The following is a 20,278-nucleotide window of genomic DNA, read 5'->3' as shown; positions in this document are numbered from 1 at the left end:
ACAAATCAGGCTAACCAGCCTGTCTTTTGCCTCCCTCCCTCCTTAAAGAGTTGAGTGGCAATGCAATTTTCCAGCCCTCTTGAACCATTCCAGAATCTTGTGAGTCTTGAAAGATCACTACTTATGCCTCTACAATCTCTTCAGCTATCTCTTTAAGAACTCTGGTTCAAATGATTTATTCACCTTCAAGTTCCGCAGCACCTTCTCCTAAGGAACAGTGATGACACCCACTTCTGCCCCTTGACACTGTGGTGGCACCCACACGGCAAGCAAACCGGCTTCAGCTGTTGCGGCCGGATCCACAGCCAGCGGCATTCACAGGACTCTCAGTGTGGGGCAAAGCCTCAGCTGAGGTCACTTCCACCCCACAGGGCATGAGGATCGCTGGGAAGCGCAGGCCTCTTAAGCACGCAATTTTGAATTAGTAAATCAGTTAAACTGAAACTCTGCTCATTTCAGCGTGTTTCTTACACTCACAGTGGCATTCCAGCTACATTGGTATTTGGACCCAACAAAACTGACACAATCAACATGGACAATGTGAACGACTCGGCTCTTCAGAATGCAGTTTCACTTAAACTGCCAGCTTTCTGGACCACTCAGCACAGTCTGGCTTCAACAAGCAGAGGCCCAGTTCCAGGTCAGGAACATTGTCTCCGATGAGACCAGATTCTACTACATGGTGCTGCTGTTGACCAGGAAACAGCAGGTAATCGACTTTCTTCAGCAGCCCCAGAGACTGACAAGTATGAAGCACTCAAGACCCTGTTGGTCAGCACATTCGTCCTCTCATGCCGTGAACAGGCCATGCGGTTACTACATATGGCCAGCCTGGGTGACCATGCACTCTCAGCCTTGATGAGTGACATGCTCGCATTAGCAGACAGCCATAAGCCATGTCTACACTACGAGCAGATATTTTTGGAGCAGATGCCAGGGGACATCAGCCTCCTACTAGCAAACGAGGACTTCTCTGACCTATGAAAGATGGCCACTCTGTGATGCGCCAAACAAAATGGCAGCTAGCATTGGGATTAGTGCTGCATCATGGTTGAAAGCCCAGCCACACCGCATCCCATTGGCAAAACCTGGAACACCCATGCCAAATTTCTGAGTCTTGGTGTTTTTACCATCAAAAGTGGGGATCCAGGACCCACCTATGCTGACCACAATGCTTGTTCCAGGGAAACAAAAGAACCAGCTGTCGCTGATGGCTACGGCAGCTGGCCACCGTGATAGCTTCCTATATGACTGGGACAGACATTCTGGGCACAGATTCCTGGTAGTCATGGAAGCAGGAATCAGCATCCTTCCCCCTTCTAGCCACAATACCTGAATCAGAAGGACTGAACCAGAGCTCCCAGCAGCCAACAGCAGCACCATCCACAGCTACGGCATGTGCATTATCCCCTTGCAATATGGTTCCAGCCACTTCACATGGGAATTTACGCTGACCTTGGTATCACAACCATTGCTGGGTGCAGACTTGTTTGCTTGTGGGACAATGGTTGGTCAATGCAAAGATATTCCAGACCTTCTTTGGTAAGGCCAAATTGCCGGCTCCGCACCTAGACTCAGTCACGCATTCAGATGAGTTCACCAGGGTGTTGTCAGAGTTTCCATCCATCAACACGCTGTATTTTTCCATAGCAGCCCAAAAACATGGCATGATGCACCACATTCCCACAAAGGGACACCCCCTGCACACCCAGGTGCGCAGGCTACCACCAGACAAGCTCTGGCTCGCAAGAGAGGAGTTTTAACAAAATGGAAGAGATGGGGATCATGTGGTGCTTGGACAGCCAATGGGCCACCCCACTCTATATGGTGCCCAAGTCCATGGGAGGATGGAGGCTGTGTGGTGACTACAGGAGGCTGAATGGCGCAACCATCTCCAATAGATATCCACTCCCGCACATCCAGGACTTCACAGCCAACCTGCATGGGGCACACATCTTTTCAAAGATTGACTTGGTTCGAGGGTATCATCAGGTCCCTGTCCATCCAGATAATATTCCAAAGACGCACATCATTACCCTGTTTGCCCTGTTCGAATTCCTTAAGATGCTGTTCAGCCTTAAAAACACAATGCAGTCCTTCCAGTGCCTCATGGACGCAGTAGGATGGGATCTGGACTTTCTGTTCCTCTACTTAGATGATATCCTGGTAGCCAGCCACTCCTGCAAAGAACATCTTGCACATCTATGCCTGCTCTGCCGCCATCTCAGTGACTAGGGCCTAATGATCAACCTCGTCAGGTGCCAGTTCAGCCTACCCACCATCAACTTCTTGGGACTCCAGATCAACCGTCATGGAGCTGTTCCTCTGCCAGTAAAAGTGGATATCAGGCCCAACACAGTCAAAGGCCTGCAGGAATTTGTCAGGATGGTTAACTTTTACCACCGGTTCATTCCCTCAATGGCCTGGTTCATGCACCCCCTTTTCGATTTGATGTCTGGCAAAGTTTAAATAATTGCCTGTATGAAGGAGGTGACGGCAGCTTTCAACCAGACCAAAGATGCTCTAGCTGGCATCACACTTCTGCTCCACCCCCGGGTAAGTCAGTGGCGTACTTGAACAGCTAATCGAAGGCCAGTGGAAACCGCTTGCTCTCTTCAGCTGACATCTGTGACCCCCCAGAGATTAAGTACAGTGCATTTGACAGGGAACTGCTGGCCCTGTGCCTGGCCATCTGGCACTTCAGGTATTTCCTGGAAGGGAGAGAGTTCACAATCTTCACAGATCACAAGCCCCTCACCTTCACATTTGCCAAAGTGTCCAATTCGTGGTTAGCCCGTCAGCAGCGCCACCTGTGGTACGTAGCCAAATTCACCACCACGATCAAACATGTCTCTGAAAAGAACAACATGGTGGCCAACGCACTGTCATGAACATCTATCCAGTCGGTGCACACACTGTCTCCAGGGGTGGACTGCAGCATTAGCAGAGACGCAACAGAGGTGGACAGTGAAGTACCAGCATACCGAACTGCAGTCACCAGTCTCCACCTTGAAGACATACCCATTAGTCCCAGAGGTAGAAAGCTCCTTTGTGGTGTCCGCTGGGCAAACTTGGGCCATCATCCCGACCACTTTGTGATGCTAAGTTTTTGACGCCTTACAAGGTTTAGCCCACCCTTCCATCTGGGCCAACATCCAGCTGATTGCAGATCGGTTCATGTGACACAGCCTTCGCAAATAGGTCGGGCACTAGGCCAGGATGTGCATTCATTGTCATGCCTCCAAAATCCAAAGACACGTAAGGGCACCACTGCAACCTTTCCAGCCAACGCATAGGAGGTTCGAGCATATGCATGTGGATATTATTGGCCCACTGCCTGTCTTGAGAGGAGCAAGGTACCTATTTACAATGATAGACAGGTTCTCAAGGTGGCTGGAAGCTGTCCCAATTGCCGACACAACTACAGAGAAGTGCCAGAACTCTGTTCGCAAACCTGAGTGGTGTGGTTCAAGCTACCTGCCCACATCACTTCAGACAGGGGGGTGCAGTTCGCCTCGACTCTATGGTCCACGCTGGCGCAGCTCCTTGGGACCCAGCAGGCACCTGAAATCAGCCCTGATGGCACATCTCCAGGGACTAAACTGGGTAGACAAGCTCCCCTGGTGCTACTGTCCATCTGCACAGGACCCAAGGAAGACCTGGCAGCATTATCAGCTGAGCTGGTTTATAGCTCCCGGCTCACAGCACCTGGCAAATTTGTGCCCGGACTCTGGGGCCAAGAGGACACACTGACAGAGGTCCTGCCCAAGCTCTGGGAGAGGTTTGGGGACTGGCTCTAGTACTGACATCCCACCACAGAGCAGTGCCCTTCTTCATGCCCAATGACCTGCAGCAGAGTGAGCATGTTTTTGTTTGCCGAGTAGCACACAGACCACCCCTGCACTGGCTGTACAAAGGACCCTTCAAGGTGGTGCTCCATAATAGGACAACCTATGTTCTGGACATTGGTAGCTGGGAGGAGACTTTTACCATTGACCGTCTCAAACCAGCACACCTGGATATTGAATGACCAGTTGTAGTGCCACCTGCTAGGAGACGAGGCCGGCCACGTAAAATGGACAGTGTACAGGTTACGGTTTCTGCACCTCCTATCGCCAGTTCTGTGGGGGGGGGGGGTGTTCATGTGGCGGCTCACCCATGCTGCAAGCGAACTGGCTCCAGCGGTCTTGGGCAGGTCAGCAGTCAGCGACATTCACAAGGACTCTCAGTGTGGGGCAAAACCTCAGCCCGGAAACTGACGTCACTTCTGCCCCGCAGGGCATAAGGGTTGCTGGGAAGCGTGGGCCTCTTAAGCGCGCGATTTTGAATTAGTACATCATTTGAAATGAAATCCTGCTCATCTCAGCATGTTTCTTTTGCAACACTCTCAAATTTCTGGCATAATGTTGGCATCTTCCACAGTAAAAACCATTGCAAAGAACTGATGAGTTCCTCCACTCTTTTCTTAGCTCCCATTACTATCTCCCCAGTGTCATTTTCCATCAGTCCAATGTCTACCCTCACCTCTCTTTGGCTCTTTATATGTCTGAAAAATCTTTTCACATCCTCTTTCATGTTGCTAGCTAGCTTACCTTTGTATTTCATTTTTTCTCTTGCTTTTTTTAGTTGCTTTTCAAAGTGTCCCAATCCTCTAGCTTCCCAATCATTTTTGCTCAATTGTATGCTCTCTTTTACTTTTATGTGGTTTTTGACTTCCCTTGTCAGCAGTGGTTGCCACATCCTCCCTTTAGAACACTTCTTCATCCTTGGGGTGAATTTGTCTTGTGCTTTAGACCATGAGAAATAGGAAAAAAATAGGCTATTTGGCCCATTGAGTCCATTCCATCATGAACTGATCCATTCTCAGCCCCATCCCCCGCCTTCTCCCCATCACTTTTCATACCCCAACTATTTAGACACCTATCAACCACTGCCTTAATTACACCCCACAACTTTATAACAAATTTCAGAGGTTCATCTCTCTCTCACGACATCTCTGGTTTTAAATAGGCAGCCTTCATTCCTGAAGTTATCCTCTTGTCCTAGACTCCCCTGTCATAGGAAACAACTTTGCCATATTTACTCTGTCCAACATTCAGAATGCTCCTATGAGGTTCCCCTTGTTCTTCTGACCAGACCAAGAGTACAGACCAAGAGCCTTTAAACATTCCTCATATGCTAATCACTTCATTCCATGTCTTTTCTATCTTCCATGGTAATTTATATATCACCTCCTGGCTTCTGTTTGGATGTTTGTGTGTGTATGTACTCATAAAAAAACTCCCATCAGGGTATTTTCACCCTTGCATTTTCTTAACTCTACCCATAGGTATCTCTATCTTCTGAACCTATGTCTCTTCTTTTCAAGGATTTAATTCCATTACTTAGCAACAAAGCCACCCCCTACCTGTCTGTCCTTTTGATGTATCCTTGGATATTTAGCTCCCTGCTGTGATTTTATTTCAGCCAAAACTCAGTAATTCCCATGTCATACATGCCAATTTCCAGTTGCACTGTAAAATGATCTACCTCGACTATTCCTCTACTGTATGCATTTAAAAATAAGATCTTCAATCCTGGCACCCACACCATCCCACTCCACTTTGGCAACATCCGCTTCACTTGGACTTTCACACTGGTGGCGGTGGCACAGCCGCTCCTGGGAGCTGACTAGGCCCACTGTCTGCTCGTGGGCCTCAAAGGACGGCACACCAGGACTTTCTAGACTTTCTTCCTGAGTGAAGCTAAGTTACCAGCCCCCCACCTTGACTCCATCATGGTGTCTGACAGTGAATTCACGTGCATCCTGGTGGAATTCCCTTCCATTGTAGTGCCACAGTTTACCTCAGCCGAGCCCAAGCAGAGGGTATGGCACCACATCCTGACAGAGGGCCCCCGCCTTCCTCCCGAGAAACAACCTCGCAAAAGAAGAGTTTAAAAAGATGGAGGAGCTGACGATCGTGCGGCATTCCGACAGTCCCTGGGCCTTCTCTTTGCACATGGTATCAAAGGAAGTCTGAGGGTGGAGGCCATGTGGAGACTACTGCTGCCTCAATGAAGCCACCACACCCGCCAGGTATCCAGTGCCTCATATACAGGATTTCACCGTGAACCTAAAGAGGGTGAGGATATTCTTGAAGGTCAACCTCAACTGGGGCTATCATCAGATCCAAGTTCACCCCTATGACATCCTTAAAACTGCTATTATCACCCCCTTTGGGCTGATTGAGTTCTTACAAATGCCTTTTGGCTCAAAAATGCAGTCCAGACCTTCCAGAAGCTAATGGACATGGTGGGCTGGGACCTCAGGTTTGCATTCATTTATCTGGACGACATCCTGATAGCCAGCCACAATCACAAATAACATGTGGCCCATCTAAGACAATTGTGCACCCGCCTGAGCGACTTTGGCCTTATAATCAAACTGGCCAAATGTCAGTTCACACTAGAAACAATAGACTTCTTGGGCCACAGAATCAACAAACACTGGGTGACACCCCTGCCTGAAAAGGTAGAGGGCATCAGGCCCCACATGGTGAAGGGCCTCCTGGAATTTGCCGGTATGATCAATTTTTACCACCACTTCAAACTGGTGGCAGCCAGCATCATGCACCCCTTATTTCCACTAATGGTGGGGAAGATAAAAGAGGTCACCTGGGACAGGGAATTATTGGAGACATTTCAGAAGGCAAAAGACACACTGGCTAATGCTACGCTTCTGGTAAACCCCAGGATATATGCCCTGACTGCCCTCACAGTAGACGCCTCCAACACAGTCGGGGATGGACTCGAACAGTTGATTGAAGGGCAGTGGTAGCCCCTGGTGTTCTTTAGCAGACACCTCCAGCCACCTGAATTTAAATATAACGGCTTCGACTGTGAACTCTTGGCACTGTACCTTGTGGTCCGGCATTTTTGGAGGGGAGGCAATTTAAGGTTTTCACAGACCGCAAGCCATTAACCTTCACCTTGAATAAATTGTTGGACCTGTGGTTGGCCAGGCAGCAAAGGCACCTGTCTTACCACGGACATTGAACATATCGCCGGGAAGGCCAACGTAGTGGTCGACGCACTGTCTTGACCAGCGATCCAATCCATCCGGACCCTGTCCCAGGGGATAGATTACGTGGCCCTGGCCAAGGCGCAGCAGACAGAGCCCGAGATTCCTACATACAGGACAGCAGTTTCAGGCCTCAGGCTAGAGAGTGTCACCATTGGCCTGGAGATGGCAGATTTTCGATGCCGTGCAAAACTTGGCGCATCAGCCATCAAGACCACTGTCAAGGTGGTAGCCAGCAGATTCATCTGGCATGGCTTCCGAAAGCAGGTCAGTCAATGGGCCACTCTGCTAGGCGTCGAAGGTACAGACACACATCAAGGCACACCCCAAACCTTCGAGCTAGTGTTAGGTAAAAACATCATTCCATGATACATTGTCCAATGAATAAACTGTTGCTGTCCCTCTCTGCTAGCCTCCTGCACATCAATTTGTCATCCCCACTCTTATCTTGAGAGTACAAGGTCACAACTGCATCTTGTTACAGCCCAGCACTGGGTGACTCCCTCTACATTCCCAGCTCATGATGTTTTTACCTAACACTAGTACGACGAAGGTTCAGCCACGTCTACAAAGACATTGTAGGATAGCTGCCGGTCTCCCAGGCGGGAAGATACTTTTTGACAACGGTCGATCACTTCACAAGATGGCCAGAAGCAGTCTCATTGGCAGAAACAGTGCCAGAGCCTTGATCAACACCTGGATAGCAAGGTTCAGAGTCCCAGAGCACATGACTTTATATAGGGGTGCGCCATTCACCTCTGGGCTCTGGGCAGCATTGGCTAACCTTCTGGGAACTCAACTCCACCACACAACTGTATATCATCCCCAGGCCAACAGGTTGGTGGAGCTGTTCCACAGACATCTGAAGGCGGCTCTGAGGGCTCAGCCCAAGGGACCGCATTGGACAAGCGAACTACTGTGGGTCCTCCTGGGTATCCGCACCGCACCAAAAGAGGGCTTGAACGCCTCGGCGGCAGAAATAATATATGGCTGGCCCTTAGTTATCCCAGGAGAGTTCTTAGAAGAGCCACTAGCAGCGATGTTGGAAAACTACAGAAGCGACTAGGCACCCTAGCCCAGACATAGCCTCACCACACAGCCAACCCAAAACATTCGTCCCCAAAGATCTAAAGACACGCAATTACGTCTTTGTGCAATGGGAAGTGCACTGTACGCTTCTGCAGTGACTGTACAAGGGACCCTACCGAGTGACCAGACACAAAGTATCCACATGCGTGCTGGATATTGACAGTAAGGAGGAGACATTCACTATTGACCGCCTCAAACCAGCACACATGGACACTAGCCAACCGGTTGATATGCCATAAGCAAGGACCAAACATATCATTCTATAGGCTTTTATTAACAGAGGAAGCCACCTCTACTGACCAGTGGGATAAGTTGCACCATCTGTTATACCAGTAGGGTGGAGCCAATCTACAGTCATAACCAATAGCAAGCAGTCAGCATGAAACATTACATCACTACACCGGTCACCATGCAGGCTGCCAAAATCAAAGTACAGCACTGGGGGCTGGGGGGGGGGGTGTGGTATATGTAGTGGTCTGCTACCCGGGAGGTGACCCAATACACAAAATGAACATGGCAATCTTGCAAAGCTCGCACAGGCTAATGGCCTTTCTTCCTGGCCGACAGCCCACACAGCAGGAACGCCGACCAATCAGTGGCTGGAACACTGTTGAAGTCACTTCCGCTGGCAACAGCAGGAAAACCAGGCCTAGCATCAGGAACTGGGCCAATGTAAGCAAGGACAGGGAGAGCAATAAGCAGTCTTGACTAAGACTGCATCGAGTGTGTCATTCTTCCACTCTCTGCTGTAGTGCACACTACAGCTCACTAGTTTCAGCTCATTGTATTGTGCACATTGATCAAGTCATCATGTGCAAAATACAACGCTGTAAGAGTTAATTGTTACCAGAAGTCCCCAGTCCAACTGCCCAATGTCAAAAATTCAAATCGTATTAAGGCACAAAACTTTTCAATTCATGCCCAAAAACAAGTGCAAATTAATCTAATTTCTTGGCATAGATATTTTGTGATTTTTAAGGGTTTACCACTGGAATTAGGTTAGGCTTCTTGAGGTAAATTGTGGGATAAACTCAAGTGAGGATAATGGCACAGTGGTGTAATCCTGTTGCTCCCTGCAAAGTTCAAGTGATGGAGTTTTTAATCCTGATCTTGCGTGAAGTCCAGTGGAGTTTTCACATCCTTCCTGTGTAGTGTTTCTCTGATACTCCAATTTTCTCCCATATCCCAAAGATGTGATGATATGTTAATCAATGAGGTTAATCGGTGATTGTAAATTGTGCCTGTTGTATGTGGACAGCAGGAGAATCAGAGAGGCTGATGGGCGTATGAGAGAGAACAGGTTACAGGGAAATAGGTCAGTGAGTGCGTCTGTTGGGAATCCTCTGTGCACCAGAATAGTCTCCATCCACTAAGTTTCTATGTCATGAAAAATATATTGGTCTTGGTATAGGATCATACACACAAAGACAGAAAAATTCCAGGGGAAAGCCATCTTGTACACAGAGCAACCAAACCAAGAAAAATTGATGGACATTTATGACTAAAAGTGAAAAGAAGAAGTGTTTTTTCAACAAGAAGTTTCTCCTCTGTACATTGAGGGATATTTTTTCAAATATCTTCAGATACCAAATCATTCAAGTATTGATTTTCTTTTCTTCAATGACCTTACTTGACTTGGTTCTTTATCTTTTTTTTTCTTTTTTTGACAGGCACCTGATAGCAGGTACAGAAGTTCTTAATAAACTGGAAGCAGTTCCCACATATAATGAGAGACCAACTGTGGAATGTAAAATTACAGACTGTGGTTGCTATTCTCCATAAACTTTATTGCTCTTTTGCTACATCTAAATACCATCTATTTCAAGTTATCCTCAATAAAATTTTCTTGCACCATATAATGTTTACTTTTTGTGGTATTATTAAGAATATTAAAATTTGATGCCATTAATGATGAGGGAAATCTCGAGCAATCATAGATTGCAATTTACTGAATGCTGATTTTACAGATGAACAGTTTGTTTGATTAAGACTCAGTTTTTGGATAGAGACCTGTGCCTCACATTAAGGATCTTGCTTCAGGCAATGAAGCATTGGCTCCACAAAGGATGTGGTGCGCTGCAGGGCGAACAAACAGGCACAAACAATGAAAGGCTGTACTACGGGCTTTAATTAGCTTAAAACTTGCACACAAGGTTACCCTTTCTGACTCCACGTGCTCTGCTCCTGCCCAAGGAGCGGCCTGAGCCTTTATATGGGTTCGGTGGTTGGCAGGGAATAGGTGGAGCCAGTCTCTCAGGTTTCCTCCCCGCAGGTTCAATGGTTTTCCCCCTGCAGTAGGCACCGCAGGTGTGCATACAGACGCAGGCAGTCACCAACAGTCCAGAGGTTGTATCACCGCAAAGGGATTGTAGGAAAATCTGGATTGCTATAACTGAACCATCATATCAGTCTGGAAGTCTAAGAGCTGATCTACTGCTTACCGTCCTAGCCAGGACATATTACTTTATGGTTGTTTTATTTAATTAGGGGTTATACTGACATTTGGTCATGGAGTAATTGTGATCCATAACCAAATGTCATGGATCATGACCAGAGCAATGCACGTTTAAACTCTCTATAGTTGGCACAGTAGACATAGTGGTTAGCACAACCCTATGATAATTCAAGCGACCCGGGTTTGAATCTGCTGATGTCTGTAAGAAATTTGTGCGTTCTCCCCATGACCTACATGGGTTTTCTTCAGGTGCTTCATTTTCCTCCCTCCTTCAAAAACATATGGGGGTTAGTAGCTTAATTAGGTGGCATGGGTTTCAGGGGCCAGAAGAGTCTTAAAATTAAATTAAAATAGACCTCGGAGTGTCCTGAAGATCATTACAACTGCTTAAATAGTTTTCAAGTAGAGTCTCTTTGGTGAAGTAATCATACTGTAGAGATAGACTGGAGTAATGTGCAAAACATAAGATGGTTGGACACTCCTGATGAAGGGCTAAGGACTAAAATGTCAATTGCCTTTTGCATCCTATGACCTGTTGCATGACCTGCTGAATTTCTCCAGCACTTTTTGGTATTAGACTAGATCCCAACATTTGCAGATTATCCTGTTTACCTCCTGAAATGGTTGGATGTCAGTTTTCTCATGGGAATCATGAGAACAGCTGTCAAATCAACCAATCAGCTAAAGTTAAACTGATTGGATTAAGAGAAAGAGAAAAACATTAAATGGGTGAAGTAAGAATATGATTTATAAATTATATTTATGAATGTTCTATATTTTATTGATGTGCTATCAATAACTCCAAAGACTAGTAGTTACCTGATTGATAGGCTTTTATTATCATAAACAGAAGGCACGTCTCAGGTTGCCGACTCAACACCAGAGCTTGTTCTGGGGGAGGGGTTATGGTGTTGCCGCCTTTATTAGGGTAATCAAGGGGGAGGAGCCACAGGTACAATCAGCAAGGAGCGGGCCAGCCATACATGGACAAACAATGTTAACAGTAGTTCTACCACATTCACCCCCTCTTTTAAAAGAAGTCCGGCGGGGTGAAATGAGTTCCATGTCCATCACAAATTCAGTCTGTCTGGTGGTCTTGTCTGCTGCTCTGACCGTTGTAGCACCAGCTGCACCTCAGCTGTTGATTCCTGGATGGTCTGGTCGTTGTTGATGGGCAGGGCGTTCAGCGAATGAACTGAGACAGTTGGGGGCAGGGGTAGGGCGACACGGAATGTGGTGGATGATCATGGGGGAGTAAATGTACTGGTTGGTCGGCCGGAGTCCGGGGTCTCCTGCGTACGCCAGGTCCCAGATGGACACAGTGTCCTTGCGTCCATCCAGGTACACCACTGTAGTGCCAGTTGATGAAGGTAGACAAAGACGATGCGGTCAAATAATATTCATGGCTTTTATTAGCAGAAACTTCTGGTACAATAATGAAAGACAAAGGGTGAATACACAGTTATACCCAAGGGGAGTGTCTTTAACAGTAGAGATAATGCACAGCCAATGTTAGTACAGCAAGGCTTGCCAGAGGGGAGACAGGCAGCTAGCAGAGATTCACCACAGCCACATAGGCATATTGGGGATTGGCTTGGAGGAGGTGGACCCTCTTAACCAGTGGGTTGGACTTGTGTTTTGTCACATGCTTCTGGAGAAGGACTGGTGCAGGGATCATCAACCAGGATGGCAACGTGGTTCCCGACCCGGACTTGCTGGGGAAGGGGAACAACCTTTCATGTGGGGTGGCATTGGTGGTGGTGCACTGGAGGGATCTGATTGTGTGGAGCGCTTTGGGAAGGACCCCTTGCCAGTGGGAGACAGGCAGACCTTTTGACCTCAGGGCCAGTAGGACAGCCTTCCAGACAATGGCGTTCTCACTTTCCCCCTAGCCGTTCCCTTGGGGGTTGCAGATATTGGAGCATGAAGGAGGACCCCTGGTCACTATGAATGTAGCAGCGGTATCCGAACAGGATGAAGATGTTTCACAAGGCTTTAATGATGGTGGACAAAGGCTTTAATGACAAAAGACAAAGGAGGAAAAACCCAACACCAACCCCAACCAACCAATTTTCCCTTGCAACCGCTGCAATCGTGCCTGCCTGTCCTACATCGGACTTGTCAGTCACCAACGAGCCTGCAGCAGATGTGGACATACCCCTCCATAAATCTTCATTCACGAAGCCAAGCCAAAGAATGATGGTGGGAGTCCAGGCAAAGAATGGCAAACGGGAAACATGAGTACTCATCAATGATGTTAAGATAGTACATATTGCGGTTCAAAGAGGGCAGAGGACCCTTGAAATCCATGCTTAGGTGCTCAAAGGGCCGGGTGGCCTTAATCAGGTGTGACCTGTCCGGCTGGTAGAAGTGGGGTTTGCACTCTGTACAGACCTGGCAGTTTCTGGTCATCATCCTGATGTCCTCAGCTGAATCGGGGAGGTTGCGGGCTTTGACGAAATGGTAGAAATTGGTGACCTCGGGGTGGCAGAGGTCATTGTGGAGGGCTTGTAAATAGTCTATCTGTGCATTGGTGCAAGTCCCTTGGGATAGGGCATCCAAAGGCTCATCGATATGATATCATCATTGTAGGTGGAGAGATTCTCCACTTCAAAATCTTGTTGTTCTTGATTTTAACCCATTGCTTGTTATTGAACATAAAAGTGACTGCACATTGGTCAGTCAGCAGGGTAAATCGTTTCCCAGCAAGATAGTGCCTCCAGTGGCATACCCCTCAACGATGCCTGGGCCTCCTTCTCGATGGAGGAGTGATGGATCTCAGGGCCTTGGAGGGTGCAGGAGAAAAATGCTACAGGTCTGCGTTAAGTGTAGCAGCCAGGGCAAAGTCAGACGCATAGCTCTCCACCTGGAACAGGATGGATTCATCCACAGAGTGCATCGTGGCCTTGGCAAAATCTCCTTTGATATGGCTGAAGCCTGACCTCTGCTGATAGGGGGAAAGAGGTGGCCTTATCCGCATAGTTGGGGTCCCACTGAGCATAATAGTTGAAAAATCCCAGGCGTCTTTTTTGGGCCTTGAGGCTGTGGGAAAGTGGGAGCTCCAACAGGGGGCACATAGGGTCAGGATCAGGGTCAATAACTCCATTCTCCACAATGCAGCTGAATATAGCCAGGCGTGATGTGCAAAATACACATTTATCTTTGTTGGTGAGGTTAAAGCTTTTGGCTATCTGGAGGAATTTCCAGAGGTGGGCATCATGGTCCTGCAGATCGTAGTCACAAGTAGTGACATTGTTGAGATAGGGTAATGTTGCCAGCAGCTCGTGTTTGTCCACCATTTGGTCCATCTCCATCTGGAAGACAAAGACTTCATTGGTGACCCTGAAGGGGTGATAGAGGCAGCTCTTTACCTCGAATGCAGTGGACTGGTGGTCCTGCAGGTGAATATGGTGACCCTGAAGGGGTGATAGAGGCAGCTCTTCACCTTGAATGCAGTGCACTGGTGGTCCTCCAGGTGGGTAGGGAGCTGGTGGTATGCCAAATTTAAGTTGTGTGATTTGGTTTATCATGTCGTCTATGCAGGGGAGGGGGTATGCATCCAATTGCATAAACCTGATGATGGTCTGACTGTAGTTGATAACTATTCAGTGTTTTTCCCCACTCTTAATCACCACTACCTGAGCTCTCCAGGGGCTGGTACTGGATTCAATGATCCTCTTGGTCAGGAGCCATCTCACCTCTGACTTGATAAAGGCCCTGTCCCCAGCGCTGTATCACATGCTCTTGGGCTTACAATTGGGGCTGAGGTTGGCGAACAGAGGTGGGGGAGAAATCCGGAGGGTTGAGAGTACATAGGAAACATTCAGTGGGGAAGATGGGCAGTTTAAAAAGTGTTGGTTGCAGACCGTAAGGAGGGATGGTGCTTATCATATGCCATGGTGACTCTCTTAAGGTGGCACTGAAAGTCCAATCCCTGTAGCATGGGCGCGCAGAGCTATGGCATCACAAGGAGTTTTTGCACTCTGCGCCACACATGGTCAGCGTCACTATGCAGTTGCCACGTATCTCTGCCGAGTGGGACAGAGGCCATGGAGGCTCTGTAACTCAGTGGTCTCACTGTGAGGGAGTAACATTGCACTGTGAAGCTCTCCAGGCTCCCACTATCAACATACAGCTCGTCTTGTGCCCATATACTTCTGTGCCCATCATTGACCAAGTGAGCTGATGAGGGCTGCTTTGGTCAAGTGTGACCAAAGCCAGAGTAACGTCACTGTCTGATCTGCTGTACTGGCTTGTGGTCTGGTAAGATGGCAGCATCCAAGGTGGTGGCACCCATGGTGCACACATAGTACTGTTGTTGTTTGTCAGAAGTGAAGTCATCCAAGTGAGGCCCCCACTGCCTGCACATGATGCTACTTGGGTTAAAAGGTTGCTTGAATTTGCATACCTTCATGAGGTGTCCCTTCTTCCCATGTCCTTCACCAGGAAGAGCTTCCTGGGATGCCTCTGCTGGCTGCAGAAGTAGAACTTCGGGTGCTTGCTGGTGGCAGCAGCCATAGTCAGGTTGGAACATGGGGTGGCCTGCAATCCCACATCCCAAGATGGTGGCACCCGTGTTCTCCATACAACAGCCATGTTATCGGTCAAGAAAGACTCCATGTTGTGGAGGGCTACTTCCAGAGTTTTAGCTAGTTCAATGGCTTTCTGCTGCTTCAGCTCACCCTTCTCTAGCAGTTATTGGTGAAAGTAATCCGATCTGATGCCTGATACTCAGGCATCTCGGTTCAGCTCTCCATGTACTCTTCTGATGAACGGCATTGCAGCCGCAGGCCAGTCTGAGGTCTTGCAGGACCCAAAAGTAGTCATTAATTGACTTCCCGGGTTACTGCTCATGCTTGCCTGGCGATGACTTCATTCACCTGGGGCAGGTACTGGCCTTTCAGAATGTCCATTGCTTCAATGAATATCTTGCAGTCTTTGACCATCAAGTAAATGCGGGGCCCAACCCATAAGTGCAGCTTGTCTGTGTCGGATTGGACAATTGTGGTGGAGGCCTAAAGAAACACGTTGAAGCTACGTAGCACAGCTCAAACTTGTCGGATGCTTCCAGTGATCGTGGGTCAATTTCCAGCCTCTGGTCTCAGCAACTTGTCTATTCCAAAAAGAAATATGGTAATAAAATTGATGTGCTATCAATAACTACAAAAAACTAGAAGTTAACTGATTGATAGGCTTTTATTACCATAAACAGAAGGCACGTCTCATGTTGCTGACCCAAGACCCGGGCTTGTTCTCAGGGAGGGATTAGGGTGTTGCTGCCTTTATTAGGGGAATCAAGGGTAAGGAGCCGCAGGTACAATCAGCAAGGGATGGGCCAGCCATACACATACAACATATTAGCATTGGTCCCTCCACAATTGGTATTTCTACAATGACCTGCAAGCACTTCCCATATAGTAAGCAACAATAGAACTCTTGGTCATATTGGCAAGTTTTTCAATGTTTTCTAACTTTGCATTCTGTTGGAAATGAAATAGTGAATGAAAGGTTTGCTGGAATTCTCCAGGACTTTAGTGAGAATCTGTACTTGGATCCCATTTCAGGTTAGAACAAAGACAGGATCTGTTGGTTTATTTATTCAAATAGTGATTGTGTATTTGCAAAAAAGGAAGATGAGAATAAGATAAACTATACTTTCTAATTACTTGTGGTTGCTGTTTTTAGGTAATTAATTTAATTCTACACACCTATGCTACAAGACCCAGGCAACATTCAAGCTAGGTTGATGGTCAATGGCTAGTAACATTCATGTCACAAAAAAATGGAGGTCATGACCAGGATGTTACCATCAGATTCGCTGTGATCTTTTTAAACAGCAGTACACACCAGAGGGGATGAATGGCCTTTTCCTTCTTCTAAATTGTACATCTTGGAACCATGCATAAGAATACTAGAAAACAGAAACACCACAACCCGCAAGCGCCCTGTCGTTCAATATGAAAATAGCCTCTGCTCCTGTGCCAGCCCCCTCATTGATGAACAGAAATAGAGGCTATACTGCAAGATGCAAACCACTAATTAGCCACAGAAAGGATGGCCAGATTAGTTTGCCAAAAAGTATTTAAAAGGGTGCAGTGAACTGGAATTCACTGGTAGTGTGTGGTGCCGAAGGCTGGCTCTGTCCCCGTCCGCTCACATATAACTCTAGTTTCCTGCCTAAACCCAGAACCCTTCCGAAGACTACTGTGAAACCTACCCATAGTTATAAGCTAATGAAAGCATTTGTTCTCCCTCCAGTCGTGAGAGCTTTGATTCGCACTATAAAAGGCCTGCAGAATTCTGTATAAAGGTCTTGTGGATAGATGAGATCAAATTAACCTATTAGAGTGATGACAAGAGCAAAGTGTGGAGTTGTAAGGAACTGCCCAAGATCCAAAGCATACCCCCTTTGCCATAGTTTGCATCTTGTAGTTGTAGCCTCTGTATTTCTGTTAATGAGGCCTTCTGCGGACAGAAGTCATTGACACATCCACACCTGCCTCCTGAAGAGTGCTTCTGATCAGTCAGGCATACGTTTGGGGAATTTTCTTTATTATGATGAGAATTCTTCCACCTTCAGCAGTGGAAGTCTTCCTGGGAAAACCAGTCCCTTTGTGATGACTGAGCTCATCAGTTTGCTCTTTCCTCTTTATGATGTTACAAACAGTTGAGTTTGGAAATCCGAAGGTTTGGGCAATGTCCCTTACTGTTTTATTCTCATTTTTTTCAGACTCATAATGGCTTATTTGACTTTCATTGGTAAAACTCTGGTCCTCATATTGGAAAATGGCAACTGTGGACTTCAAATGTGATCTAAAGCTTAGGAGCAAGTCTAACCTTCTTATACCTGCACCAATGAAGCAATTAAATATACATGAGTACTCACAAACATTTGTGAAGCCAAAGGTCCCAAACATTATGGTGCCCTGAAATGAGGGAACCATGTATAGACACAGACAGAGGTTTTTGTGGACGCGATAAGGAAAACCGGATGGTGGTTTGCCTCCCTGGTGCCAGGGTCCGGGATGTGAATATGCACGTTCAGAATATCCTAAAAGGGGAGGGTAAGGATCCGGAGGTTGTGGTACATGTTGGTACCAATGATGTTGGAAGGAAGGAGGAGGTGATCCTGCAGAATGAGTATAGGGAGTTGGGTAGGGATCTTAAAAGGAGGACCACTAAGCAGGTAATCTCTGGATTGCTTCCTGTGCCACGTGACAGTGAGGGCAGAAATAAAATTAGATGAAGGCTAAACACGTGGCTAAAGGGGTGGAGTAAGAGACAGGGTTACAAGTTCTTGGACCTTTTTTGGGGGAGATGGGACCTATACCATAATGATGGGTTACATCTTAATCCCTGAGGGACTAGTCTCCTGGTGGGGGAATTTGCTAGGGCTGTCAGGTGGGGTTTAAACTAGTATAGTTAGGAACAGGGTTTCAAGTTAGGCAGGATAGCAGGGAGAGGGTTTGTAAGCTAAGGAAAGAGGCATGTTTAAATAAATTGAGGGAGGAACAGCAGGAAATAATAAAAAGATGTTGTAGTGACAATTGTGAGAATGGTAGAGAGGAGGATAGGCAGAAGGTAGGATGTAGGAGATCCCTGAGATGTATTTATTTTAATGCGAGGAGCATAGTAAGGAAGCTGGATGAGCTAAAGGTGTGGATTGACATGTGGCATTATGATGTTGTGGCCATTAGCGAGATCTGGTTGAAGGAAGATTGTGACTGGCAGTTAAATGTTCCAGGATTTTGCTGCTTTAGATGTGACAGAGTTAGTGGATTAAGAGGGGGAGGTGTGGCATTACTTGTCAGAGAGGATATTGCAGCGGTGCTGAGGCAAGATAGACTGGAGGGCTCATCAAGGGAGGCAGTGTGGGTAGAATTGAAAAATAAGAAGGGTGAGGCTACTATTATAGGGGTATATTATAGGCCTCAAAATGGGGAAAGGGAACTTGAAGAGCAAATGTGCAAGGAAATAGGTGAGATGTGCAGTAGAAATAGGGTGGTGTTGGTTGGGGATTTCAATTTTCCAAACGTAGATTGAGAAACGCAGTCAGTAGAAGGGCAGGATAGCTTAGTATTTATACATTGTGTTCAGGATTGCTTTTTGCAGCAGTATGTTGAGACATCCACTAGAGGGGAAGCGATGTTTGGGAATGAAATGGGGCAGGTGACGGAGGTGTGTGTTGGAGAGAACTTCGGATCCAGTGACCACGGGTCCATTAGCTTTAGCTTAATGATGGAAAGGAATAGGTCGGGTCCGAGGTTGAAGGTGTTCGAGTGGGGGAAGGCCAGATTTGGAGAAATGAGAAGGGATTTGCAGAGAGTTGTGTGGTCTGTTCTTTTTGCCAGAAAGGATGTAGAGGAAATTTGGAGGGCATTTAGGGGTGAGATTTTGAGAGTACAGGATCTTTATGTTCCAGTCAGGCCGAAAGAGAAGACTAAAGATTCGAGGGAGCCGTGGTTTTCTGGTGAAATTAAGAAGTTGGTTCGGGACAAGATGGAGGCCTATACTAAATATAAAAAACAAGGGATTGAGGAGATATATGGTCATTACTTAGATTGCAGGAAGAACCTTAAGAGGGAAATTAGAAAGGCAAAAAGAAGGTATGAAGTGTCCATAGCTAATAAGACGAAGGTGAATCCTAAGGGTTTTTACAGATATGTGAACAGTAAAAGGAGGGTTAAGGATAGAATAGGTCCACTGGATGACGGGACCGGTGAACTATGTAAGGAACCATATGAGATGGGAGAAATATTGAACAATTTTTTCTCATCCGTATTCACGAGGGAAAGGGACATTGGGCTATACAAGATAAGATAAGAGAGGCAAAGGGCTTGGTTATAGAGAGGATAGGAATTAGTAAAGCAAGATTTTTGGAGCTTCTAGGGTCAATTAAGGTGGATAAGTCTCATGGTCCTGATGGGATATTTCCCAGGACTTTAAGGGAGGTCAGAGAACAAATAGGGAGGCACTGACAGTGATTTTTCAAAGATCACTGGAGGAGGGGGTGGTACCACGTGATTGGAGGGTTTTGAATGTAGTTCTGTTGTTTAAAAAAGGCATTAGGTGTAGGCCAAGTAATTATTGGCCAGTAAGTTTGAATTCGGTAGTGGGGAAGGTTATGGAGGATATTGTTCAAGATAGTATATACACATTTCTGGATAGGCAGGGATTGATTAGGGGCACCCAGCATGGGTTTGTAAAAGGAAAGTCATGTTTTAAGAACCTTGTTGAGTTTTTTGAGGAAGTGACAAAAAAAGTGGATGAAGGTAGAGCAGTTGATGTAATCTATTTGGATTTTAGTAAGGCTTTTGATAAGGTTCCGCGCGGAAGGTTAATAAGGAAAGTTCAGTCACTAGGAATTAGGAGAGAGATTGTAACATGGGTTCAGAAGTGGCTGGGAGATAGACAGCAGAGAGTCATGGTGGACAACTGCCTGTCAGGTTGGAAGCCTGTGACAAGTGGGGTGCCTCAGGGATCGGTGCTGGGTCCCTTGTTGTTTATCATTTATATTAATGATTTAGAAGAGGGTGTGGTTAACTGGGTAAGTAAATATGCGGATGATACGAAAATAGGGGGAGTGGTGCATAGTGAGGTAGGTTTTCTTGGATTAAAGAACGATTTGGCTTGTTTGAAAGAGTGGGCTGAAAGATGGCAGATGGAATTCAATG

General features: G+C 46.9%; 1 protein-coding gene across 3 annotated transcripts in view; it reads left to right on the top strand.

Moving 5' to 3' along the window:
• ppil6 (peptidylprolyl isomerase (cyclophilin)-like 6) overlaps window positions 1-10,008 on the top strand; it is a 69,860-nt gene extending 59,852 nt beyond the window's left edge. For all 3 annotated transcript variants that reach the window (XM_069887584.1, XM_069887582.1, XM_069887583.1), the window contains exon 8: window positions 9,820-10,008. In XM_069887584.1, coding sequence (XP_069743685.1) covers window positions 9,820-9,931 — 112 coding nt within the window. In that variant the 3' untranslated portion in view covers window positions 9,932-10,008. The remainder of the gene's footprint in view (window positions 1-9,819) is intronic.
• The last annotated feature ends 10,270 nt before the right edge of the window (window positions 10,009-20,278 follow it).

The sequence above is a fragment of the Narcine bancroftii genome, chromosome 6 (genome assembly GCF_036971445.1).
Source record: "Narcine bancroftii isolate sNarBan1 chromosome 6, sNarBan1.hap1, whole genome shotgun sequence".
Taxonomy (NCBI): domain Eukaryota; kingdom Metazoa; phylum Chordata; class Chondrichthyes; order Torpediniformes; family Narcinidae; genus Narcine; species Narcine bancroftii.
Note: the sequence above shows the minus strand (reverse complement) of the source record. Positions and strands in the feature narration are given on the sequence as shown.